Source organism: Gavia stellata, chromosome 3, assembly GCF_030936135.1.
Source record: "Gavia stellata isolate bGavSte3 chromosome 3, bGavSte3.hap2, whole genome shotgun sequence".
In the NCBI taxonomy this organism is placed as follows: Eukaryota; Metazoa; Chordata; class Aves; order Gaviiformes; family Gaviidae; genus Gavia; species Gavia stellata.
In genome coordinates this window covers 46,728,017-46,755,127 of record NC_082596.1, presented here as the reverse complement: position 1 = coordinate 46,755,127, position 27,111 = coordinate 46,728,017, and the positions used below count along the sequence as shown (strand labels likewise).

General features: G+C 36.4%; 1 protein-coding gene across 1 annotated transcript in view; it reads right to left on the bottom strand.

Moving 5' to 3' along the window:
• Positions 1 to 27,111, bottom strand: part of PRKDC (protein kinase, DNA-activated, catalytic subunit) — an 84,236-nt gene that overhangs the window by 43,275 nt on the left and 13,850 nt on the right. Inside the window, exons 18-46 of the mRNA XM_059815869.1 lie at positions 26,364 to 26,523; positions 25,339 to 25,425; positions 24,854 to 24,973; positions 24,305 to 24,464; positions 23,596 to 23,702; positions 22,470 to 22,560; positions 21,040 to 21,203; positions 20,223 to 20,375; positions 18,866 to 18,973; positions 17,821 to 18,047; positions 17,301 to 17,395; positions 16,220 to 16,319; positions 15,231 to 15,364; positions 14,434 to 14,688; positions 13,165 to 13,391; positions 12,047 to 12,255; positions 11,788 to 11,920; positions 10,611 to 10,769; positions 10,086 to 10,289; positions 8,771 to 8,956; positions 7,708 to 7,812; positions 6,567 to 6,734; positions 6,135 to 6,262; positions 4,899 to 5,106; positions 3,633 to 3,811; positions 2,435 to 2,603; positions 1,818 to 1,883; positions 1,319 to 1,391; positions 948 to 1,096 (exon numbers count right to left, since the gene is read on the bottom strand). Coding sequence (XP_059671852.1) covers positions 948 to 1,096; positions 1,319 to 1,391; positions 1,818 to 1,883; positions 2,435 to 2,603; positions 3,633 to 3,811; positions 4,899 to 5,106; positions 6,135 to 6,262; positions 6,567 to 6,734; positions 7,708 to 7,812; positions 8,771 to 8,956; positions 10,086 to 10,289; positions 10,611 to 10,769; positions 11,788 to 11,920; positions 12,047 to 12,255; positions 13,165 to 13,391; positions 14,434 to 14,688; positions 15,231 to 15,364; positions 16,220 to 16,319; positions 17,301 to 17,395; positions 17,821 to 18,047; positions 18,866 to 18,973; positions 20,223 to 20,375; positions 21,040 to 21,203; positions 22,470 to 22,560; positions 23,596 to 23,702; positions 24,305 to 24,464; positions 24,854 to 24,973; positions 25,339 to 25,425; positions 26,364 to 26,523 — 4,324 coding nt within the window. The remainder of the gene's footprint in view (positions 1 to 947; positions 1,097 to 1,318; positions 1,392 to 1,817; positions 1,884 to 2,434; positions 2,604 to 3,632; positions 3,812 to 4,898; positions 5,107 to 6,134; positions 6,263 to 6,566; positions 6,735 to 7,707; positions 7,813 to 8,770; positions 8,957 to 10,085; positions 10,290 to 10,610; positions 10,770 to 11,787; positions 11,921 to 12,046; positions 12,256 to 13,164; positions 13,392 to 14,433; positions 14,689 to 15,230; positions 15,365 to 16,219; positions 16,320 to 17,300; positions 17,396 to 17,820; positions 18,048 to 18,865; positions 18,974 to 20,222; positions 20,376 to 21,039; positions 21,204 to 22,469; positions 22,561 to 23,595; positions 23,703 to 24,304; positions 24,465 to 24,853; positions 24,974 to 25,338; positions 25,426 to 26,363; positions 26,524 to 27,111) is intronic.

The window sequence follows — 27,111 nt, the reverse complement described above, 5'->3', positions numbered from 1 at the left end:
GAAGCATTAAGAATTAGCCGAACCTCAAATTATTTCATTTCATAGCTGAAAGAATGTGTTAACACCTTCCACAGAGGGAAAGCCCTGTTTTTATGGATGTATTGTTTCACACTGACTAGCAACCACAGCAGCTCTCTCTTTTGCTACACAGAATAAATCACAAAAGAAAAATGTTCATAAGTTAGAAATTACAACATTACTACACAAAGCAGACAGAATGTACATTTCTGGATAACTTCATTGCAGCTAAAATACCTCCTTGCTCCAAAACATGGAAACAGTTTATCTTCACCAATGTTAACAGTTATTTTGACAGATTTATCTTCTGTGTCTATGATACTCTTACAAGCTTTCTTTCTGTTTTATAGCAAATATCTGTCCTATCAGTATTACTGTTGATGAGACATCTCTTGACTGCAGAAGGAACACGACTTCAAGTCTTGGAAGATATTAAATGCTGTTCTTCCAAGAGCAACAGTTAAATACAAGGTGCCACAACAGAGATACAAAAATAATAAAGTGTTTGATCATTTATTCCATGCATTTGATACAACCAGCTTGGTCAAGTGCCTTCAAAGACCAAAAGAAGGAAATAAGGAAACCAGGTGGCAAAACACAGCTGTCACAGGATACTCCTGAGTGCACACAAAGTCACAAGCCACTTTTTACAATTCAGGCTGGACTTCACTCACATTACTCAACTTTAGAAAGCCAAAGTTGGGTATCGCTTTTCTCCAGTTGTAGACAGTGGAGAGAGGGAAGAAGGAAAAATGACCAACAGAACACAGCTCAAGTCCCCTCCCTCATCTGCTGGAGGAACCCATTCTCAGTCAAGTAGAACAAATATAGGAGGCTAGAAATTTCTCTTTCTCAACCCCAATAAACATATGCAACGGCTAGAAATCATAAAACTTTTTGTCCTCACAGCACATAAGTCACTAAATTACCTTTCTCCTGAAACGAGCGCTGCCAGCTGTAACATCTTGGGAGCTATAAGAAAAACCTTGGACTCCAGTAGAAAAATCAAACTGACTCAATTCCTCACTCAAACTGCTATCCATCATGTATGATGCAGAAGCTAAATACTTGGGTTCATCTAAATAGGAAAAAGAATAGACCATTAATTAAGGTATTTACAAGAAACAAGCTTTTATTGGCCAATGAAACTTGAGGGTGGGTGGGAATTGGTTGTTAGATGAAGTACACTGAATGTTTTTATTTGTTCCTGCTACTGTAGAAGCCAATTAGCCACACATCAATGAACACTGTATGAAAGATAAGAAGGCATTTTTTTCATAGTAATAAATGACTTTCATACCCTGATCGCTATTCCCTGCATCCCTGGCCTCCTTTCTAATAGCAATGTACCGCTTCTTCCTTTCCAGTGGGACCTAAACAGCAAGAAATGAAGTTCGAAAATTATTTTTTTTTACAGTTTATTTACAATTATTTATTTACAGAACTGCCAAAAAATTATCAAAACCATTTAACATGAATGAAAAATCCCAAGTTGTAAATGATTATAATTAATGCTACAGAAGAACAGCTAAATTACTTATTCCTACAGCTGTTCATTACCAGAGTAAGTGTGCTAAAAAGTATATTAAAGTTACGTGCACTGCAGGTGTGTTCTAAATTTCAAGTCTGGATTTCTCAGAAAAATGTATTTTAAAATATTACAGGAGTACTCCATTTTTTATTCACTGCAGAATCCTCTTTCTCTGTATGTGAGAATTGACTTGGTCTACAGGGACTACACTGTTAAAACCATACTAATTCTTTACTTAGGAACACAAAAGCCCAAAAGTTCCACTCACCTCAATTTCTACAGGAAATGTATACTGATGCTTCAGGTCTATCAAATTTTCAAAAATCAGCAAGTTCTGCAAACCGAAGCATGTTTGGAAATATCAAAATTATAATGCTGCATACAATAACAATTGCTCTGAACATATTTTATTTCTTCTTAAAAAACAACGGATCAATGTACAATATAGAAAATATGGCATGTTTTCTCCTCTAGATCAATAGTTCTAAGAAAATATTACTATTCAACTATTTAAGAATTCACAGCACAGACCATGTGCTCTGTAAGTAGGGTATCCCTTATTGCAGTATATGCCAAGCACTGGAGAACTTAAACAATAGGTTTTTTTCCCATATTTTAGAAAATTGATTGAGAGTGGAGGGAAAACAGGGTAAATGCATCACTACTTCACCCACTCCCAAACAGACGGTAAAACTTTCATCAGCAATTCAAATTGCATGAAGGATACAAGAAAGTCAGCTACGACTCCTTCTATTACCTCATTGGGTAGTTAGTTAATATAATTGCATGTCATTCAGGTTTAATTCTTTGATTTATTGCAATCAGGTAATATCACTTTGTGTCTCATGCTCTGGACACCTTCTAACAGCAATAACAGCTTCTCACCTTTTCTGATTTTTCTGTAAAAAGAAAGCCTTGATAAAATTTACTTTCAGTGAAAACACAACTTATAACAGCAATAGCACAATTATATGCTGCACAGTGATACTGTCTCCTCTTCTCCAATAGCTGACTCTCTCCTGCCATGTTTTCTGTAAATGCATCATAGCATGACCTTAAAATACAAACAGGTAAGAAAACACCATCAGAAGTCTTTTTAAGAAGTACAGAAAAGGTCCCAATCAGAGACCAGTGGGTCAACAGAATTTCAAGAGATCTTTATTATTATAGCAGTATCAGCATTAAACCACTTCAGACGTGTTCAAGTTCTCCACAGGTATATTGCGCTAAAATGGAATCATTCAGCAATGACAAAACCAACTTCCCCAAGTATTTACACGGCAGTCCTTAATGTCAGGGATACGACAACAGGCCATTTTAAGATAAAACAGATATGTTCCAATGCACGCATAAATCTCTTTCATGGTCCTCTCCCAAGAAATCATGAACAGACAGGCATGCTAAGCTATGCTATAGATTAGCCAGAGAAAACCAGTTTAGATGCAATTTTTATAGCTATTTTGACCATAACCATTTATAGATCTGCAAATCATAGCCAAGAAATTCTTTGAAGTCCTCATAGGACACAGTATTGTAAAATGAAATGAAAACAAAAACAAAAAAGAGAGAACAGCAGTTCAGGCATCTTATATTTTTTCAGAATACTAAACAAACTAAATAATATTAATTAGCATATATATTCAGTATTAATCTTTTGTCCCCCTCTGCAGTGGTGATTAAACCAAATTATACCTACCATGTGTGCTGCTATATTATGAACTGTAAATGAAAATCCATCCCATCTTTTCATCAATCATATAAATACCTATCATACAACACAGAACCATACTCTACCTAAAAGTGTAAGTATACTGAAACTGAAATTATGAAAACACAAATTAAAGGCCAAGAATCATATTGAAAAGCAAAAATAAAAGCACAAACTTAAACAAGATGCAAAAGTTATCCTGACATAAGATTGTAGTCTACGCTAAAGATCATTCTATCAATGCAAATTCAATATTGTATATTCCATGTAAAATCAAAAGCTACATTGCAGATTACGTTTACCCTTGAACAAATCAATCTCCTGCCTAAAACCTAATTAGAAATTAAAAGGAAATAAAAGAAATAATAGTCTTACTTTATTAGTGTCTTTGTAAGTTCATTTCCTTCTACACTTATGGAGCCACGGTAAGCTTGGTTAATTTTAGAGTCCTTGGAGTAAACATCCTCTTTTGAAAGACGCACATACATCACTTCTAGCAGCTTGTAATACCCCATTTTCTTGGTGACTTGTGTATCAAAAGTATATTCATTGGACTGGAAACAAATAAGCAAAACCTCACAAAGATATTTCCTGGATCCTGCCCTTCCCAAGTAGCTCCACAGTTACTCTAGTTTCTACTAAAAAGCCTTCAGCTTACTTTTGCCTTCTAAAACAGAGAAAAGAGCTGAAGATAATAAAACACTGACAGGTTCCGAGTTCCTCTGTAATACAGTTATTGCTCTTTATCAGGTGAGTTGTCTTAACTATAATTGGCCTAAATCATTATAGTGGTATTGTAGTAAAATAAGCAGAATACCAATTAACAGCTCAGACTCATGACACCTGTAAGCAAAACACACATACCTGTCACCATACTGGATATTATTCATGAGTTAGTTTATGCACCTTACTTTGGCGCCAACGTTTACAGCAACAGAAACATGGTGGGGGGTGACTCTACATAAGTCTCGGTTTTAGCATTTTGTTTTTAATAACTATTACTAAATTTGAATCATTTCAGCATCTTGTTTGTCCTGCTGCTATTAAACAGCTGCATCAGCAAAACCATGGGAGTGAAGAACTACGGCAAGAGCAAAGACCTCCGCTGAGAACAAAATTGTTGCATCTAACTACACCCTAAATTGGGGGATAGGCTGTAAATAGAGAAAGGAAGATCTGTGCTCCTGCTGAAGGATCTTTGCAATGCTTAGAAGACGTGTTTCTTTCTCTAGAAGTAGGGCAGCTAGTTTAAGAGCTTTCATTACAGAGGTTGAATACCTCTCTCTTACAACAGGCTACAATTTTATACAGCTTTTATATTTCAAAGTTAGAACAGGTTTTTGCTTTTGACAGAACTTCAGACCCCTGTAGATATATATAGATAACATTCCAGCTTCAATTTTTATACATGGTAGGTATGCAAACACACATTAACTTCAAAGCAACAGTGTGTTGGGGAATAAAGGAAAGTTTTTCACTAATAACCAAACTACATAATTGGCACAAAGTTCTGCTTCAAGACAGAGAAAACTGGAAAGCAAATGGTTTCAATTAGTGTCTCACTCAAAGTTAAGCAAAATGCACATACCAACACCAGCATTTTATTAGACCTTCCCCGATCCTAAAAAAAGTAATACATACCTTTGTAAACCTGGAATTAAGTGCATCCATAGCCTGTACTATAATCTTGCCAAAGAATTCTCTCAGTGCATCCAAGTTGCAGTGCCACAAGAGAGTGAGGAGGGAGCGATCCATAAATGCTTGACGGGTAGTATTTGAAAGAAGGTCTTCACTCTGGAACATTTTGTGAACCGTGTCCAACAGTATCACTTGTTTGTCAGTGGTGCTCCTAAACAAGATGGAAATCTCAAGATGAAAACTCTTTTACCAGATGCCATTTATCTTTCAAAACCCTCTGACATTTATATTCTTCATTGTCTGCATTCATACCCTCTTGGGTTATCATCCTACATGCAAGACATGCAAGATAAGGTTGAATCACCACTTGTTGTGGAGCTCTCCAAACAAAATCTCAGCTTCTTACTCTACAACAGATGGTAAACTTGTTTGTGTATCTTCGTTAGTTTAATCCAAAAGCAATCATTAGCTTTCTCAGTCCCTTTTCACTGAACAACCTAAAAAAAAATATTTATCTGGTACATGTGAAGGACAGAGGCAAACAACGGAAAAAAGGAGGAGACTTCACTGTTATCAGGTCCTTCTGCGGCCTATCAAGTGTTCCACTACTAGATGAACTGTTGTTCTGAATAATTTCATAAAAGCTAAAACTTCAGAAATGGGATTTGGGCATAAGATAAATGACTCTGTCCAGGAAACTACATGCTCCAAAACAGTCACTACTTAATAGCCCATCATGAATTGGAATGTTTGGTTTGGAAGAGACTGAAGACCTCTTCTGTGGACAGAGCATGTTTTTGCCTACAATTTACCACTCTGGAAACACTGATTTAGATAAATGTGCTGTTGTGTTTTGAAAGGGGTTGAACAAAAGTAATTCACTGTCAGTTTAAGTGCTATCAACTTAAGTGATCATGTGATTACGCAGGGATAGCAAATACAGGTATCACACACAATTACTACCTTCTCCTGAATTCTGCCTGAACATGCTAATTTACAGAAGGCTTTACAAAATTTGTCCAGGCATTGGAAGTGTTATCTGGAAGTTGGTGCCACTCGTTCACACTTCAGAAATATTTTTGAAATGTGAGGACAAACACAAGATCCGAGTTAAAGCTATTACATAAAACTTTATGGTGTAAATCATCACTATTACAAGGACAACATAATAGAGCAAGCACATTTGCTTCAGCAAAAATTCAATGAGAACAAGAGCAAAATCCAATAGACCAAACTCACCTTCTGGAAATTATTTTGAAGCTGGCTTGAAATAAGTCCTCCATGAAATGTCTGTGGTCCCTACAGAGGAGTTCTGTCATCAGCTGCAACAACACTGGACTCTGAGACAATTCTAATGCATCTAAAAACTGAAACAAGTAGTAATGCATTAAATAAGGAGCCACACTGGATCAAATCAATTCCATCTAATTGTGTAATTATTTTTCAATACTGATCAGAAGCAGATGCTCAGAAGGGTATGTGTATTTAATATCTGTAATTTAATGTGTTATCTGTATGTTAAACTTCTGGATAAAGACATAACTCAGAAACAGAAAAGCTCATTTCCTTACATGAACTGAAGGTACCTCTCTTTAATTCCAAACTGTGAAACATTGTTTCTAGACATAGTTCACTTAGGCTTCTAATTACACATTCATTAAAAATACTGACCTTTTTAGTGCAGTCTACATAGTTATTGTGCTTCAAGGTTCCTTTGGGAAACTCATCCGACTTCATGGGAAAATTGAAAGCTACAAGTTGATCAAGAGCATTCTTAAGGTCATAAAGTTTTTCTCCAGTCAAATTAGTGAAGAACGGAAGAATTATCACTGCTTGGCCCTGAAGAAAAGAAGTGCAGTTTCACACTAAACAAATTATTCTCTAACTATGAAACAAGCTGAATAGAACCACAAAATAATCAGCAGTAGCTGTGCTTACTGATTCAATGGCTCAGTGTACTGCTAAAGATATGTTATGTAGTTGCTCATCTTTCAGGTCCTAGTTCAGAAAACAAGCTTTGGTCACTGCTGAGTGGGAATTAAAAGCTAATTAACATCTCATGGCTGACATGGCTATGTATAAGACCTCATTGTTCTTTTAAGCAAGCATCCAGTATCACACAAGTAACTGACTTAATGAACCACCTGGCAGCTAAAGCAAGATCCCAAACTTTATTTTGAATGCACAGGAAAGTACAGAACTTTGTCTAGCTAAAGGCAGACTGACAGAGCAGCAACTATGCAAAGCTGTTTCATAAGTAGAAAATTTTTAATCTTCTAGTCCAAACGTTACGCTCCAGCATCGTCTATAACTTCCACTTTCAGTATACAGTACTTTATCTCCCTCTCCCGACCAAGCCACATACAGCAGTTAATCCATTAATACTGGTCTTATGCTTGCAGACATGGACATTAAAATCACGGCAGATGTTTATAACTTGACATGTAGGAAATGCCAGTCCTTGCTAAAAGACTGATTACCTGTCACTTCTCAAATGGACACTTTAGATTTCTAAACTATTTGCAACTAAGAGTAAGTTTTTTCCTAAAAATTACATGCCTTTCAGTAGGGCAAGAAAAAAAGGAGCACCTAAAACCAAAACACAGCATCTGTCATATTGCCTTCTGCCTGAAGAACAAAAAGGATGATTTACAATTTTTAGGATGCTGAACAGGAGAATAAAAAAATGGAAGCGATGTCCACGTTACTGTGCAAAGTAAGGTACAATTTAAGCCCAATAACAGGGAGTTTCATGAACGACTAACATTCTAATCTGGGGAGGCCACTGAAGCCACTGAAGTGAGCAATTTACCTTAAGATTTAAGCCTAAATTCTTATCAGTAAGTAGACTGGTATAAGTATTAAAAACAGCTGTAAATGCTTCGTGATTGGTATTGAAAGAAACTGAAGAGTCTATCTGGAATGACAGAAGAAACAAAAAAATTAGGATTTTTTTTTAAACTAATCAAAGAGATAATTGTATTAATGAACAACAAAAAAACCCCATGAGCTATAGAACTGTTTATTTCCAAAAATACACTGGATTAACAGAAAGCACATACAGTGAGATTTTAATTTTAAAAGGACTATCAAAAAGAATTCTAAAAGCTCCTACACAATACAAACAAAATCATAATGTTGGATATTTTCCAGTTCAAAAAAAAAAATTAAGCTCCCTCTCAAAGCCAGAATTCCTACTGGTTGCTTCACTACCAGCTAATACAGCAATACAGCTCACATTCTATGTCCTAACACATACGTTTAAAACAATTCAAGTTTAAAATAATTAATTATAAAAAAAGAAAAAAAATTCTCAATATGTGATGTGTGTATATTTGCGTACAGCTACTTTTACAAGTTCCTAAAAAACCCCAATAGAGTAAGTAGATAAATTATGTTTCCAAAATAGATGAAGGGAAAAAAAAAAAGACCAAAACCCCAATGTAACAGAAATTAAAGGTCTTTGAAATAAAGATCTTTCTGCAGTCTGTTGATACAGGTAAAACTCCTCCATTGTGACTTTCTGGATGCCAACATGACAAAGACTGTTATCAGAGGCTGCTCAGTTTCAAAGCTTACTCTCTGCTCTTGTACCAATTCTCCAGAAGGAAAAGAGACAGCTAAAACATGAGAACAGTTAAAAAAAAAAAAAAAGGGTGGTGGTGTGAAAAGAGCAAAATCTAGTAATTTCTGCCTGTCCAAATATTTTTTGTACTTTGCAAATAAATAAAAAAATCAGATTCTTATATTCTCCAACTTTTTTTTCTTTTTTTTCCCAAACATAAAACATTAGAATGACATAGCATTTCTTTAAAACAAGATACAATTTCTACAGAACTAGAAAAGTTACCTGGATTTTATAAAGCAACACATACCTGCAGAACTTTTGTGAGCAGGGTCAAGACTGCCATTTTGCTCTCGGGAGCTGAACCTTTGGCCCACCAGCTGTCAAGTTTCTTCCAGTTTCTTAGGACAGCTGTGACCAGTTTCACTCCTTGCTGCTTGTGTACGGTACGCTCCCTAAAACTCTGATCTAACATGCCATTCAAAATGCTGCCAACCTGGCAGGAAAAGCAACAAAAGAATAGATTCTTGCATCCCACACAAAAGGATGATAGTATGTCTTCATTGGTATGGGCAATCATAAAAGAACATCACAGATTCAGGAGAATCGAACACCTGACTGAAAGTTAAAAAGTTTGTTGTTCAAAGAAAAAGAAGAAAATCCCCTCAACTTAGGCTCTTTCTGTCTGATATACTATCTGTCCTAAAGGCATCTAAATTAGAAGCACCTTTCTCTTCTTAGACTCTGGCAGAAAGCTAAGATTAGGATCTAAAATTAGACAATTTTAATTCTATCCCACATCCGCAAATACAACTGTATTTAATGGAAAGTAAATGCCTAATTAAGGAAATTTGAAAATCCTACCCTGACATATCAGCAAACTTAAGTTTAATTTATTGCATCACGTAGCAATGCTAGATTTAAATCTCAAAAGGATACAGGAGAAGTCTCTCTGCAGGATGCTAAAAGCACACACTTTTCAAAAAAGAGACTTCAATCCAATTTACTCCTGTTTCATTCAGAGTACAATGCAGCAATTCCTTCCCCCACCTTTTGTGTGAATATGGAGAAATAAATGATAATCCAAAATGACTCTAAAGATCAATACTTGAAAATTTTAGTTAGTGTGAAGCTAAGAAATAGGAGAAATAGAACATATGCTAACTTATTTGCATACGTTTTGAAAAGAAACATAAACCATGGCATACCAGATATGACCTAAGTATGCTTCAATCTCTCTTCTTCAAAGTCTAAGAAAGACCTGACTAAAATGAATGGTCACTGACTTCCAAACCTGAATTCTGCATTCTCCTCTTCAATAGCTGGCAACCACCTAATAAACTGGATTAATGTTATCAACCTTGTGATTTCACCAGATTTGGATGGGTACAGTAAAATAAACCTTATTTTTTTCTTCCCATACATGACAAATCCATAAAATTAAAGAAAAGAATTCTGTGATTGTTCCCATTTACTGTGCTTTGATTTTAACTGTAGATTGGTCCTAGACCATGCGGACTGGATTTGTTTTGGATAAAACTAAACTGGAAAATGAACTCCAACCACTAATGGGCATTATTTCTAACATTCCCATTTCACTTTGTCCTTTTAAAGAAGTCTAATACCATTTGTGGACTGCTGACAGATGATTCCATAAGCTGGACGATGATCACATCCAGGTTTTTCAGCAGCTGTTGATTGATGGTTTCCGAGAACAGGCTGTAGAAATACTGTCCATGAGAGAAATTGATCAGGTTCTTCTGGGATGCTCCCGATAATGGCACAGATAACACCACTGTGTTTAACAGCAGACTTACTAGCTCCTCACACTGTGAAAATTAAGGTGTAGAGACAGAGTTATCTCAAGCACATTAAGTTCCACTTGTTTCTTACAGAAGTGCATGAATTTTTTAAAGCTTCCATCCCAAATTCTTTTATGTTACCAGACAGCACAAAAATAAAGCACAAACAGAACACTGAAATGCTTGTTATCCACAATTGTCACTCAATTAAACCAAAGAATCCTTACAGTTCCTCTGTAGGATTACGAATAAAACATCAGCCTCATCTACCCAAAATATGGGTAAAAGACTGTTGATGGTGAATATTAAAGGATGATTCAGTATTAAAACTGGAGAACCGTATCCTACCTGGTCATCAATCGCAAAGGCTAGCTGCAGGAGTCTATCAGCTAATCGCTTACTACTGATGTCTAACGATGGAAGAGATATCCTTTCACCTCTAGGTGCAATACCTTTATAAACAACTGAAAGAAGCTTAGAGCCAACTGAGAGATGAGGCCCTTCATCCTATGGAAATAAACAAATGACAATTAATATAAGCTGAAAAAATAACATAAAGGCCTTCCAATCTACCTGTATAGCTAATGAAAAGCGATGCAAATATATCACGACAAGACACCTTTTTAACTGAGGAACAAGATTTTTAACCAGACAACGCTGTTGTCTACAAAGTTCAGAACAAACTAATAGTCGTTTGAAAATCTTCAAAAGATTCTGATCCTCATCCAGACTGTTTTCAGATAACAACACTACTACAGAAATAAAATGAACAACTTAGTCAGAATGGGTAGGCCACAAAAGGTAAACCATGCAGCTCCTTGAATATCACCATCCTACAGTCATAGTTCCAGCTTTTGTTTAGATGTAGAGGATACATGGCAAACACCCCGCAGAAATTAAATACTTTGTTACTTGCTAAATATAGCCTTGCTCACCAGTAGACAAATTCTCTCAGTCCTTGTGGCTGTCGCATAGCCTGGTTTCCTGCAATTGCCCCAAGTAACATAGATTAACTACTTTTGAGTAAGATAGCCTAGACCCCCACCCCCCAACTGCTCTCCAACCTGTTTTCCTGCAACTCAGACCCACTATATTGCTTCTGATCAGCCAGCATGTGTTCCTTTTCTAAATTCTGTCATCAATTTGAATGTTCTCCATTTAAAAATTGTTGAAAAATGCCTCCTTTATAGGATAGTAAATCCTGATTTTTTGAGCTTTCAGTCTTGTGAAGCTCACTAAAAGGAAGTTTTAGGTAGATTCTGGTTGCCTCCAGGCCCTGGAAACTGGAGAAAGACAGACATAGTTATGAAGACCATTCAAACCTCAGTACTGTGCTACTCAGATTTGTAGAGTAAACACAGAACATTTATTTCTGATCCTATTCAACACCAGCTCTTCACTGTTGATCTCAATTTACACAACTTCTTCATCTGATCTGTTCTCTGTTTTCATACTGGCCTTTTACACAGGAAAAGCTCTTTACTGTGTAAGAATATTCACCATTATTTTCTGGATAAACAATTACCTGATTGTGAAGAACACAATGCAGCAGGCCAGATTTCTGGAGTTGTTTGAAGGCAGAAAGGACAGCACTAAACCTAACTTGATCAAAACGTGCATCTGAATTAAACAGATCAACAGAACAAAGGTCCTCAAGGCTAATGAGAAAAGAGAAGCAATAACATTACATTGGTGGGGAGCTCCACGTGCAACCGTACACATTGTTTACTTTCCATGAGTGGCATTTGTTCTGGATTCATGCTTACCAGAAAGCCCCTACTTACCTCTGTGGTGTGATTCTTTTTTTTATGCAGAGTTTCAAAGATTCGTTATAGGGAGTTTTCATCAAACCTTTCATGAGTTTTACTGAGATATCTGGGAGATTTTTCATGACTTGCACATCAGCAGTGTTAAAGCCTACGTGTGATGGATCACACACTGTCATCACCAGAAGCTCTATAAGGCTTGAATTAAGCAATTCCTTCTCAAGTAGCTACAAAGAATAGAACATTAAATAAAAGCTTTATTTAAAAACCCATTTAGATATCCCTATTTTATTCTTCATAACTTATCATTAGTCCTTATAACTAAAATGAAACAAACCATGGAACAGTAACTGTTTTCACTAAGTGACATTCTCTTTCTCTATGAAATGTCTGACTTCCAATCAATTGTGCTAATACACAGAAATTAAGACTCTAAAAATATACACAGGATATATGCTATCTCATCAAACTGCACATAAGATCTTTTATGTCCACATAGTCCTGTTTCAGTCTTGATTATACACCTGTAATCACCTTGAAATCCAGATGTACACCTCTGTGCACATTATTAGAGATTTACTTAAAGCAAGAGACAGTCACAATCTCAGAACTAAACCTGGTGGTGGAAATTCCGTAAGAGACTCATAAGTACTATATATAGTTAAATACATTTTATATTGCATCAAAGCCAGGCAAATGGAGACACCTGGATATCTATACTGAATTCAAGAAAGAATTGCCACAATCTTCCTTTCTGCCTTTTAAGCAGCTATCCCCTCCACACATTTAAGGCCATCAGGAGTAATGCAGGAAATACTCATTGCAAGTACTCCATACAGAACGACAATTTCATAATCAATATGCAGGAGTCTCATAGTCAACATACAGCTGGAATATACAGGAAATACTCATTCCTCTAATCAAAACTACATCAACCACTAAAATTAACTGTGCAATATAATTCTTTCCACTTGTAGGCAAAGACTGTAACAGTTCGCGAAGCTTAGTCATCAATTTCAATTAAAGCACCTCTGAAGCTGATAATTTGCCAGCAAACGAACATCACAATGAAAACACAAATCTTTAACTACATATAAATTTTTTATCTTTTATCCACTACAGATTTCAGTGCCTACCTTCCAGAAATCCTGCTGGCACGTTTCCAGGATCATGGTGATAAACTCCATGATTCGGACTATAATGGTACATTTGCTGTAATTATACATGTCTCTCTCTTGTGGACTGAACATGCTGCCTTTTGAACTGCAATCAAAGCACTGCTCTGCTGTGTGGATATCATGCAAAGCAATAGTTTCAAGGAAGAACTGCACAGCCTCCAAGAATGAGGATCTTTCATTTACACCTAAGAAGAATCATACTAACTTGAAATGATACAGCAGCTCTCAACTTTTAAACATATTATTTTGTGCTGGGAAGAAAACAGTCGTACTGAGATGATAAACAGAAAACCATCACATGTCACACCAGTATTTTCTGAAAGTCATATACCAGTTCCAAATATTAGCACTCTGGCCAGTGAAGGGTAGCTTTCTACTTATTGATCATTATAAGTCCTTAATAATGATAATGATTTAAGCATGTGCAATAAAAAGGATGAAAATTTTAAATCCCCATAGTTTTGAATCATTTGGCCCTATGCTAACTGCACCCAACAACAATTTTACAGGATTGTTCTAAACCAAGACAGAGAGGACACTAACAGACTACCTAGAACTTATACAAGACTTCATATATGAAGTAACCATGCAACTGTACTGTCAGGGATAAAATACATTTTGTTTAGACCTGCATGAATAATAATAAGAAAAACTTTTTGAAAGAGACGTAATATCTACACAAGGTATTACTAAGCACATGATCAAAATTCAAATACAAGGCTTCTGGACCTGATGCAGTTGAAACATAAGGAACTGAAGAAAGGTAACGCATACAGGCCTTGAAGTGAAAAGGGGACTTCATTCATTGCTATCTGATAGCTCCCTCCAGAAAAAGCAGGTAAACAGCTTTAGAAGGATTTAAAAAAAAAAAAAGAAAGAAAAAAATCTATCGCTCTCCTCAGCAGAGAGAAATCAGCTGTACAGCATAATTTTTTTAAGATGAGATAGAGTAAAAGAAGTTGCTGGTAAGTGGATGACTGAGAGACAGAAATAGAAAGGTATATTTCTAGGACTAAAAGGAAACATTTTAATATACACTATTAACAGAGTACTACTTAATCAAAAAACAGCCAGTACAACAACTGTCATTGAAACCTTTGGGAGAATTTGTAAAATTCATCAACTCTACATTTAAGAATAAAGCTTCAAGTCCACGTCAGGAACTTGTCTTGGATGGGCTTTGTGTAACAGACATGAATGAACCTAATGCAACAGTTAACAGCTCACCCAGTATTTCATGAGGTTTGATCATTCGCAGCTCAAAGAATGTATTGTAGCAGTCCAGTGCTGCTAAGAACATATCCATCCACCGCATGACAGTCTGTAAACTGAAGGGCTTCTGCATACCACGGAGAGTTGGCTGAGAAAGGATCCCAGATGGACTACTGGCATCGCTGCCACCTCCTTCAAATTTGTTAATGAGGAAAGAAACATCCTGTTTTTTTAGAACATTAGCCAGCCAAGAAGATGGAGACTTGTTTCCTGATAGAAATAAAACCACAAATATAAACTCTCTAGGAAAAACACATTTCAAGCTAGCAAAGAATTGGAGGCAAATGGACTGACAAGCCCAAGCCTCGTGTTTTAAACTGGACCTTCTAGCAGAGAAGGTATTGGTTCTGGTCTAGCCTTGGTCATACTACTTAAATTACCCACAAGGAGGATGTCATTTTGTGAGACACTCCCACTAGTCATTTTGTGAGACACTCCCACTAGTTCCCAGTTCGCAAATACTGCCTTTACAGATGGATGCAACAGTAGTTCTGGGCCTGTAAGTTCTCCTTCCTGGCTGGAAGGAAGTTCACAATAAACCCCTCTTCTATGCCCACAAACCCTGAGGTTCTCACAATATTTGATTTCCAATATGAACAACTACTTAGTTTCTATTTAACAGCAGTGAGTGAAGAGACATCTACTTCAAAAATAATTTTTCTTGTAATTAATACTTTGCACAGAAAATGTAGAGTGAAGGCAGACACAGTATTTAGAAAGCAAAGATAATAATACACTGTGACTTACAATACCTGGTAATAAAGGAACAAATTCATAGAAGAGCTCCATGGCTTTATGTCGGCACTCTGTCTGAGGTCGTCCACACTGCACTAAGAGCCACATGACAATGTCCAGAAGACACACTGACTTAGTAGCTGGAAATCCTCTGCACAAAAATATTAGGGATTAACAGTCCTCATGACATGCTTTCCTTTCTCCCCACTCTACTTTGGATCCCCAGAGCACAGTCTTTGTGGCAAAATTTTGAAAAGCAAAATCAGGTCTCCTTCCTTCTCTTTGTAACACTCCAAGAGACAAAAATGGAGATTAAAACTTAAACAAGCCTGCACAGTTTTTCCCTGTCCCTAATTATCCAGTCTCCTAACTTACCACATGACACAGCAGTGAGCTAACTCCCAGGCTCCACTTGCCTGTTTTTTAAGGATCACAGGATAATTCAGGTAAAAAGGGACCTCAGGAGGTCTCTAGTCCAACCTCCTGCTCAAAGCAGGGTCAGCTACGTGATCAGACCAGGTGACTCAGGGCTTCATCCAGCCTGATACTGAACCTGTTCTTGCTTCTTCCACCTTTTTCACTACCCCTCTTTAATTACTGATCATCCTACTGCTGCTTGTCCTACTTCTGCTAATACTTACAGCAATTACAAAAAAAACAAAACAAGCTTGGGAGGAGTTTCCTCCAAACGCTTCGTAACACCAGTGCTAACGTTATTATAAACATTGCTGTGGGAGAAACATGCTTTTCTTTCCCTTCTGTCCTTGCCAAACTAAAGCAAGCTCTCTGTTCTGAGCTCACCACACTGGAATAAAGAATGACCATCATGATCCTTTTTTATCATGTCCAGCATTTCTCACCAGTGGTTCAACAGACATATCAGGAGATCTCCATCAGCAACAGTCACAGGATGAATTTCCCATTCAGTCCTAAGTGTTAATGGAACTACATACATCGTTAACCAAAATGTAATTTTTAAAAAGCAAAAGAATGGCAAATTGCTGACCGTGGTACTCGTCGTTTTCCTTCCTTGTTCAGAGAAGGTGCTTTATGCTTGATTATGCGCTTCAGGTGATTAATAGTATCACAACATTGTTGAGTGGTACCTGTTAGAAATAGAGAATTGACATGTATAAATAAATGCTTGTAACTTGGTTAAATGAATCAAGGTATTGTCACTATAGAAATGGTGTAAGAGACTTACACACAGGATCATGTCTATCACCTCCACTACTCTCTGCTTCTACAGTAAGTTTTTCAAGGCCATAGAACAAGATCATAAAATAGGAGACAGGTCAACGCAGCCTGAGCCAACCGTGAGGCCTCTGCTATAAAACTATGTATTCTATTTTCTGTGCTCATGCTTAGAGAAACTGTAAAATTTTCCCATACAAGTATTTCTTCTGGGGCTACTTCTGTCATATCCTGAACTGTTTCTCTGAAAGAAATAAATCTTTGTAATACCAGTTTTTGGTTTTATGTTCCAATTACTATTAACTGATGAAAGTCAGAGCATGAAAAAGAAAAAGAGAAAAGCAAGTCTACTGAAGAATCATTAGAACTGTGGAAGACATCACAGATTCTTCACACAGCTACATACTGTTGTAGAGAAGAATGACAACGCAAACAGGGAAGGGTATTACAAAACGGTGGAAATCTTGCACAGATTATAAAATGCAATTTTTCAAGCATTTTGTTTGTTATAAAAGAGTAGACGTCACGATTCTCATCAAGGTACATTTTTACAATGTGCAACTGCAAAACCAGGACTCAAATCAAAAGCACGACTAGCATTTTTAATATTGCTATAAAACTGTGAATAATCATAAATGTCAAAAGGTTCTTTCTCTTGAGCACAAAATCTTCCACCTTTATATGTTGCAAGGAGTTGATTCAAAGGGTTCCTAACTAGGTACCAAATGACCTCTCTATCAGTAATGAAAAATAATCCTTCCTTTGTTGCAAAAGTAAACACATTTACTTTTCCTCCAGTTATAGGTTTGATCTGGTTTAGTTCTTCTTTTTTAATACAAGATTCAACAGGATGGCTTTTTTCTTCATTCTACAGTTAATTAATTATAGCTCACCTAATGATTTCTCATCCGTATGGGTTAAGGCCAGACTTTCCAGAAATACAACCAATGCTTCAAATACAAACTGTTCCACCAGAGAATTTTCTTCCCTTTAAATATCAGCAATAAATATGATGAGAAATATGAGCAGAGGAAGCACTAAGTGTGACATTCTAATAAAAAAAAATCAAAATACTGTAGAGATAAACTGCACAAGATGTTTGCACAAAAAATTACATCTAAACTACTCTAAAAGAACAGCAATGAAGATTTGCTGACCACCTTAAAAAGGCATAAGTAACTTCCCGTAAACTTGTGATAGAAATTTAAACTTCCACACTCCCCACTTGCAGAAAGCCTGAACTACAAAATTGTAATTAAAAATAAATAATCTGAGTAACTCAATTTTACAGCTATTGTATTCAATACTAGAATGAGTGCCAGTGGATGACTATTTGATTTCTATGCTCAATTCTTTTTAAATCCTTGAACCTTTAGTCTAAGTTAGCCACTGTTCCGAGCTCTGTTTGCTCACCTGAATTCTCTGTAGATGCTGTTAAAAGCAAGTGCTGCACCCAGTCTCTTGAAAGCACTGGGATGAAGAGCAAGACTATACAACCGTTTAAAAAGAGACTTGGTGTTTGCTGGGCTTTTCTCCTGCTGTCTTGGTGTTGTCTGCTTAATAGACCATTTCAAAAATTCTCGTACACACTGACCACAGAAATCTCTCAAAGTGCTGTCAACTGGATCCACTATGCCACTCTGAAATTACACAACATTATTTCATTAAAAGAATGAAAAAAAAAAAGCAGCATTTTCTCAGTGCAGTTATTAAAGCTGCTTATTTACACAGTACTATTTGAAAGTTAAAAAAAAAAAATGTATTCTCACTTTCCCAGACGTAATAAAGCCTCAAAATTACTACTGTCCAAGGGAAGGGGCAGCATTTCCAGCCCTCACAGCACTGGATTAGGCCTCAAAGATCTGGATTTCTACTCCCATCTCAGCTACTGAACAGTTTAAAAGCCTTGTCTAAGTCACATAATTTTCTGATGAGCCAGTTTCCTCTGTTTTAGAAGTGGTGTGGCAACATTGACTTTAATTTACAATAAGTACTGCAAAACCTCCCGATCTATCTTGCCTCCAGCAACTTCACGTCAGTGCAAAAGCCAATTTTAAATTTAAAGGTTTTGCGCCTGGTGAAAACAAATAAGCTTAGAGGAAAATTAAGCACACATCAAAAGCAACTTTCATTCAGAGTAGGGGGAAAAAATTTTGTATTTCAGTAGTTCCTTGTATACACTGATGATAAAAATATAAAAAAATAAAAATCCTATAAACACTCTGAAGACACTACCTGCATTCTGAGAATGTCAAAGAAATAGAGAAATCCATCATCAAAATCTCAGTTAAGAAACATTAAAAGATCACAAAATTGATAACCTGCTTTCCTTCTTTCAGACAAATAAGGAGCCATTGTACCTGTTTATGCGCTCCTGGTTCTTCCAGTAGTAAAATGATGCTAGTTAAAAATAAAGTCATATGGCACAGAAATAAGAAAAGGAAGACTTATGACCTACCAAGATAGCTTCCAGGAACACCACTGTATCTTGACTCTCAAATTTTTTGTTGTTCGTAAACCAGTGAATGAGTTGCATGACTAAAGGCTCATACAACTGTCTTGTCACCTGAAAAGAGCAAAAACCAACTACATTTCTAGGATTAATATATTTCTATGCTACTTTACTATTCAAAATACGTAAGAATTAAAAAAATACTTCTTTGAAAAAGGGTCCAGCTCATTGTTACATTCCCATAACAAGAATTTTTTTAAAAAAATAGATCTGGTTAGCTACTTTCTATTCAGCTAGTCTCAAAAGATATCCAAGCTTATTTTTCAGTAAGATCCTCTGAGACAGACAAAAACCACTGCATGCCATGGGCTGATATGCCAATATACAGCCAGGGAAACAGGGAAGTTTGGCTTTTAGCTGTATTTTGGTCTAAAATATCTCTTATTCTTTACCATTTACATTATTCTAACTTGCTGGATTTCAACAATTTATTGTTGAAGGTAGATTTCTACCTGTAAGTCAATCTGATCAAATACTGCCATACCATAACATGAAAGAAAGAACCGCTAAATATACTTGCTTCTAATACAGTGTGTATGCCTGTGTGCATTAGTTTGGACCAATCCAGACATTATTTACCTATGGTTTATGTTCAGCCATAAGCCAGCAAATAAGGTTTCACCTAAACTGGTAACTTAGCTTCCTGTATATTTTAACAGAACACAGATCCCTTTGGTCTAGAAATAGAATCTGGATGCCAGAGTCCAAATAGCAGTCTGAAAAGGCACAAGACCTGTAATTTCACTGGAGCTGAACCTATGTATCTATTCTGTTTTGTATAAAGGAGGAGAAATACCAAGTTCAGATGTTTGAATTAAATATATCATCCTTAGCTATCAATGAGGCAGCTACAAATTCTCTCCCAAATTATTTTCTTGTGGATTGTAGCTTTGCACTCATCCAATATTGAAATAATCAGCTTCACCTCAAATTAACTTATTACAGAAAAAGAAAAATATGGAAATTAAATACAGCAATAAAGAGCAGCTACTACCACAAACTCTTTGAATGAACCTTAGAACCCTCATGTACTTGTACACTCCTCTGAATGACACTCCATTATTGAAGTCTTTGAAAGGGCTTCCACCCAACCCTCCTGCCCCCGAAATCCTGAAAAACTATCCCTAAAATAGATAATAGAATTTCAGCTTACAAAATACATTACACTGGGGGGGGGGGGGGGGGGAAGGCAATGTGTTAGGATAACTTCTAACAGGATAGCTTCTAAATGAAATTATAAATTAATTCCCACATTTAGAGGTATTTTAAACAAGATAAAATGCATATAAATGAATCTGTTTACCTGGTCTACATCACAAGCAAGACGAAGCAGTACTGGAAATATTCGCTTATGTAACTGATACATGGGTGGGGGACCCTGACATCCTTCTGGCATCTGAGATGCTTTCCCCAACATATACGTGACTATGCTATGTAGCAGCTCGCATGCTGCAACCTGAAATTTAAAAATCCCTTTGGTTATGCATCCATTACTTTCACAGAGAAGACAAAATTGTGGGCAGGAGAGAATGAGTCAAAAAAAAGAGTGTGCTTGAGAAATCATTCCAACCAATGCTAAATCATTGTTCCAGGAACAGATCATGTCCATGGAAATAATTTATGCACATTGTAACTGGCCTTTCTCCTAATGTTTTAGTCTCTATCATGGGCAGTCACTTTTCAGCTGGAGAAAATTCATCACTGCATATGTCACCCATCATTGTGTGTTCAAGGATACCTCTGTTCTGGACTCTCTTTGGATATCAACATCCCAATCCAGCAAAGCAGCAAAGCATTTGTTTAAGCGCTCTGCTGGACTGGGCCCACAACCTCATAGGCTAGGCATGAGAAGGAGGCGAAACAACACGGATGATCAACTAGTTTGAAGTTTTCATTTTTATGTTAAATCTAACTCTCAAAGCACAATGGTGTCTGATAGAGATTATAGCAACTTCTGCTTTTTAGTTTTTAAGCACTCAGAATAATGTCATCATGCAAAAGCACCAAAGCAGCACCTTGCTACCTATGAATTGATTAAAATGGGTCTTTACCAAGGAAGACATTATTTTATGCAGTATTTATGAGCTAGCATAAAAAAGATGCAGAAAAAACATCAATACTTTTGTCTGTCTGTCACTTGCAGAAAGAGCCAGTTCAGTCACACGAGGCAAGAATGAATCCAAGTAGATGACAGGCTTCATATCTGCAAATGGTACAGCAAAGCTCAGACGCTTCTCACTGTCCCAGGATACACATTTCTTCATCATCTCTTCTGCAGAGGTAGCTAATGCATTTGAAAACACCAAAACAAAAATATAACCTTTATATAATATACACAGAACAAGTATTTCTGTAGCTCAGTCAAAAAAATCTGTTACCTTCCAACTTCAGCTAGACAGCCATAAAATGTTAACACTTTATAAATTACTGGATGTTACAAGCACCAGAAATATGTTAGAAGGCCAGTTTTATTTGCACATCGAAACAGATGTTTAGCCATCACATGGAAAAATAATTGTAGCCAACATTTCAGGAGACAGATGCAGCAGCCTCCAGTTTCAATACAGGTAAGTTTGGAGACAATTATAAACCCAGAAGACATTGAATCACACTTGATTTAAAATACTTCTTTAAGAAGTCCAATATACTACTTTTGTCTTCTACTGTTATAAATAATCAGACAGGAAGATCTAACGTAAAGACTCCTGCAGTTGCACAGAAAATGACTACATTTATTGCTATGTCCTCCAAGAAAAATTGCCATACTTACTCCCTTCTCTCTCTAATTCCCGTATCTGTTAATTTGTTAACAAAGTCTGACCACACTTCATATTTAATTTCCAGGAAATAATGCTATTTTCCCACCGTATTTCTGAATAAGCAACAGAGTACTTGGCAGAAAGAAAATAAATTGTGAAGGGAGAAAAAAGAAATGTAAGCACTAAAACAAAGGAACAAAACTTCTATACAACTAGGTTAGTTTTTAGACTGGCTAAATTTTGCGCTGAATTTATCCCTTAAAGCTCATGGTTAGGTACTTACACTATATTTTTCCATTTTTGTTTTAATTAGATTTTATGATATTTAATAATTAAGTTACAAAGCTTATTCACAGACCGAAGAGAGAAGAGCAGAAAACAATTTTTTTTGAGGAGGCACTCAAATGGAGCTTTACTGCCTGGACATACTAAAGACATGGTGCACCTTACAACTCACAAGTGAAGAAGTAAGCTTGCTGAGATTTAACACAATTCAGAGGCTGCAGTTCTGCAAAAACTGGATTAAGTGAGAATGCATATAATTTTTTGCCTTTAACTGATGTTTTCTACACACTTTCTGCATTCCATAGTAAGTTAGTGAATATTTTGCTCTCCTAAATTCCACAACTAAATAAAAGCAATTTTGTTTAAACAACAGTAACAAAAAAATAGCTTTCCTTGAAAAGCTCATGCATTCTCATAAAGTGATGTTAAGACCTCACTGAAATCAACTTTGAAGAGAGGCAGCAGAGTCATGTAAATATTTTTATTTACACTGACAAGACACTCACCCGTAATTAAGCTGTGGTTGATCTGCCCTCCCAAAGATCCAAGAAGGTGTGCCACTCTAATCCTTACTGCTTCCAAGGAGGGACTGTCATCCTAAATAATTCAACAGATTTGTATTAGTGAAGAAAGCGTTACTTCTATACGCAAGTAACTTGGTTTACACAGTACATGAAGGTTTTATGGCTCTTATTAACATATGGATGAAGAAGATAAAATGAAGAACCTGTGGGGAGGAGAACTGCATCAAACAAGAAAACAGTTTTGGTTTAATAAGCAAAAGAGGGGAAGACTGGTAAGCATTTTCATCATGTTTTGTGGGCTCTGAATTGCCATTTTTCAAGTAAATGTTAAAATTTTATCAACACATACTTACAGAATGATGTAATAGTCTAAAAAGTGGAAAGAAATCTGAAGTAAAAATTAGTATTTTAATTTGCTTTAATACCAGAATTTGAAGTTTAGATCTTGTATCTTTATGTAAGCAACCAACCGATTTTCCTAACCAGCCTGTTTGGGATATAAAATTCACTCATCTTATTTAAAGGCTATTAGGTTGGAAACAGTTGTGTGTGTATATATATATTAGTAACTATTAGTTTCATGCCTAAAAAAAGGTTTGTTTCAAGTTAGTTTACGCACTGGAATATATAAATACATATAAATATATATAAAACTACACTTATTTTGAGCTACTTGAGAAGTCAGTGGTCAAAATGATAGTATGTTTGACTTCTAAGACTATGAACCAATCCACAAGATAACTAAAAAAAAAAGTCACACGTTCACACAGTGGTATTTGCACACTGCACCACTGCTAAGCTGGGACCTGATTTCAGGTGTAGGAGTTAAATTTTTGTTTCCACAATATAGTAGTTTAGCAGTGATGCTGACTTACAAGACTTCTTCAGTTCCCTTTCCCTGCTTCATTCCCATTTTCACCCTAGAATATGACATGTTTCCAGCTGTATTGATGTAACACCTTTTTGAGCCACACTTTAGAATGAGATTCACTGAACTGATCTAAGGTAGAAATAACCCTCAGAAAAAAAGTATGTATGCAAGAAAAGAAGAGAAACAGAGGGAAGTGATTAACTCACATTTACGTCTAAAAAGAAACAGTGTCCTTACCAATGAAAGAGTCTTTGCTTTTCTTAAACGCTGTATCAGAACTTTATTAAATCCCTTTTGGGCTGCTCGAGAAAGTTTCCTTACTTCCCAGTTATTCTGGAATTCAACTGATGAATAAAAAACCAGCATATTAGTATTACTTTATTGTATCACAGAATCACTAAGGTTGGAAAAGACCTGTAAGATCATCAAGTCCAACCATCAACTAACACCACCATGCCCATTAAACCATATCCCACAACGCCTTGTCCACACGTTCCCTGAACACCTCCAGTGATGGTGACTCCACCACTTCCCTGGGCAGCTTATTCCAGCACCTCATGCACCCACTCCCAGTTTCTTTAGAAAAACCACCCTGGTTTTGCCCCCATTTTTATTTTTAGGATGCGACAATTATTCTTTCATTTTATATCTTTATTAAGGAAAATAAGTCTCTATTAATGAAAACTAAGCTGATTTAAGGACACAAAGGACAAACCACAGAGAAGTGGCACATAAAATGGCTACAATTAATGATTGTTTAGCAGTAGCAAATAAATCCTAGTTTAAGAAAATGGTAAATTTTGGGGTATAAGAGAAATTATATTGTTCCAACCACAAGAAATGCACAATATGGACAAAAAGTATGTCATGTTCATATCTCTAGGCATAACTATGCAAAAGTCATTTTCCTCTCCCTCAAGACTAAAAATTCATCGCCTTTATGTACCTGTAGAAGTAGAGTTTCTCAAATAACCATCAAGAAGAGGGAGAACATCCTTGTAGTAAGGTTGCATTATATGTTTGGGGATGTGAGCTGACCAGTCTTCCAAAGCATCCAGTGCCAGATCAGCCATTGGGGTACAGCTAAGGCCCAGCTTAAATGCATTCTACGTGTCAAATGTACAACTATTAGTCTTTCATTTTTATTGACTACTGTTACTTAAAGGTAAAAAACCCCACCATATTTGAAAGCATTTAGCATACAATACATCTTCCTTCTTAATAACTTTTGTCTGCTTAACATCTCACTCAACATCAGCACAGGATATATATATTATATTGCAACACAGGCACCAATAGAGTCAACTTAGTGCAAAAGTAAATTCTGACAATTTACCTGTTTATTGAAGAAGTCAAGTATTCTATCTCACTGAACACAGTGCAAAGCTTAACAGTTATCTTACTTCCTCAACAGGATACTAACTTTGCTCCAGAATTTTTGTACATATTTTAGGAAAAAAACAAAAAGTGTTAGCTGTATATCACTTTGACCCACCTGCAATGCGGGAATATATGCTGTGATATCAAGCATGATGATGTCATGTGGTAAAGAGAGTAAAAAATGAAGACAGGATGCCAACAACTCATCTTTATACTGTTTCATTTTTGCTGTAACCTAAAATTCAGATAAACAGGTCAAGAACAATCATAAACCTTGTAAGATCTTGATTTAGGTACATCAATACCCAGGTAAAATACACAACTCAAAACCAATACTGGAATCTCATTCACCTGTACATGGTTACCAGGAAGTATTTATACAAAATTATACAGTTATTTCTCAATTGTACATCAGTAAGTGACCAATACACCTCTTCCAACATTAAGTAAAAAACAGACGGAAAAAACCCACTATGTTGCATAATTCAAACAGCTGTAATACTTCTACCATATATGTAAGATTTCTCAGAAGATGTAATTTTGATAGAGTCATTTATGCGTATATTTAGACTAAGAAAGTTAGCCAGCAAAATAACTTGCCTCTTTTCCAAACTTCACAAACAGTGCAAAGCAAGACCGCTTTTCTGGGTCTTCAGGACATATTCTGAGACTCTTTGGACTGATACCCTATCAAACAGAAACCACAAGTCAACAGTATTAAAAAATGTAGTACACAGTACAAATATGAAGCATAAGTTGAATTCAAAATAAATACATCGCTGTCCAATATGAAATCTGTGTCAGTGAAAACTTGAAACGTACATTTGTTCTCTCAATGTTTAGAAACTAACACTAGCACCATGCACTGAGAGTCAGCTCTTTGGAGTACACTTACTATTACCCAAAATAAGCAAGATATGTAGGACTGAAAAATAACTTTTCAATGGCTGAATTTTCTCCTTGCCCTCCCATCTAACCATAAAAGAAAAAAAAAAATTCCTAAGGGTGGATGTCCAGGTGGCAAGAATGCAGGGAATAAGAAAACAGCAATTCACAACATCATCTACACTACAAGTATCTATACCAATGAGTTCCCACATTTGCTTTACTTGGTGCCATCACCAGCAGTGGCAGGGACAGTTCTGGGCTCTGTGGTAGGCTACACACACAATGGGATGATGCACCATCACTTTACAATAGCTTCCATACTGCAAATGGTGCATCATATTTCTTGTAGAAATCAGTGAGTGGAATACAAGTATACCCCAGAAGTTGACTACTTAACCCATACATGTCTCTGCTATTCTGGCTAGATTGTTTCTGATATCCAAGCTACGTTCTGTACCATCTGCACTGCAAGGGTATTTCCCATCCCTCTGTTCACCCAGCTCAGGATTTTGGAAAGAGCGTAACACATGGATGTGTCTCTTCCGAAACTGGGCTTCTAGTCTGAATTTTTATATGTTTTATGTACTTGTAACTACAGAGGCATAGGATGCTATAAACATTTGAAACAACTGGGTAACAGTTTCAATGAACTATTTTCCATAGCACATAAAAGACTACATATAAGAACTGCACCATCATTAATACAATGTTACCCCTCTGTTGGGAAAAGATCTTACCTCAAAGTATTTTATTTTCTTGGCAATTTTCATTGTAACAGAAAGCAGCTTGTAGAATCCACTAATAAGAGGTAGTCTTGTGGAATGTGTAATAAGCTCATAACCGAAGGAATATACCCAAGGGTTAAAGTATTCAACATGCTTCTCCAGAAGTATCTCTCTAAAACAGATGCACAGAAAACATATTGGGGGGGGGGCGGGGGAGGGAAAGAAACTGAATAAAATATTTGGGGTTTGGTTTTGGTTTTTTTTCCCCAAACTTTCAAGTCAGTACAAGAAAGAGAAGTATTGCTCTAACAGAGCAGCTCCAAAGTCAATGAGGGAATAATTACATGCTGCCTTCTAAGGCAAGCATAGGAAGATTTTTATTTTGCTTTGCAGTGCAAATCCATTTCTTCCTCATTACATCTCGTTATTAAATTAATACAAACACACATATGCACATAGCACATTTCATTACTAAGACTGCAGTATTGCTAGGGGGAAATCAACGGGACCATCACAGGCAAACAATGCTGTACCTCTCACTTAAGGTCCCATGCTACTTTATGAAGACTGTATTTCTGGTCTCCAAAGTATTTGGTATATATGGTCACTATAATACTAAAAGTTACACCACATACTGAAAGACAATTACACCCAAATAATGAAAGCTAATTACTTGTCTCCCATGCTCTTTAAAAACACTGAGCTGGTGAGCTAGAATGCTTTTACCTATGACCCAGATGTCTGAAACACACTTACTGTC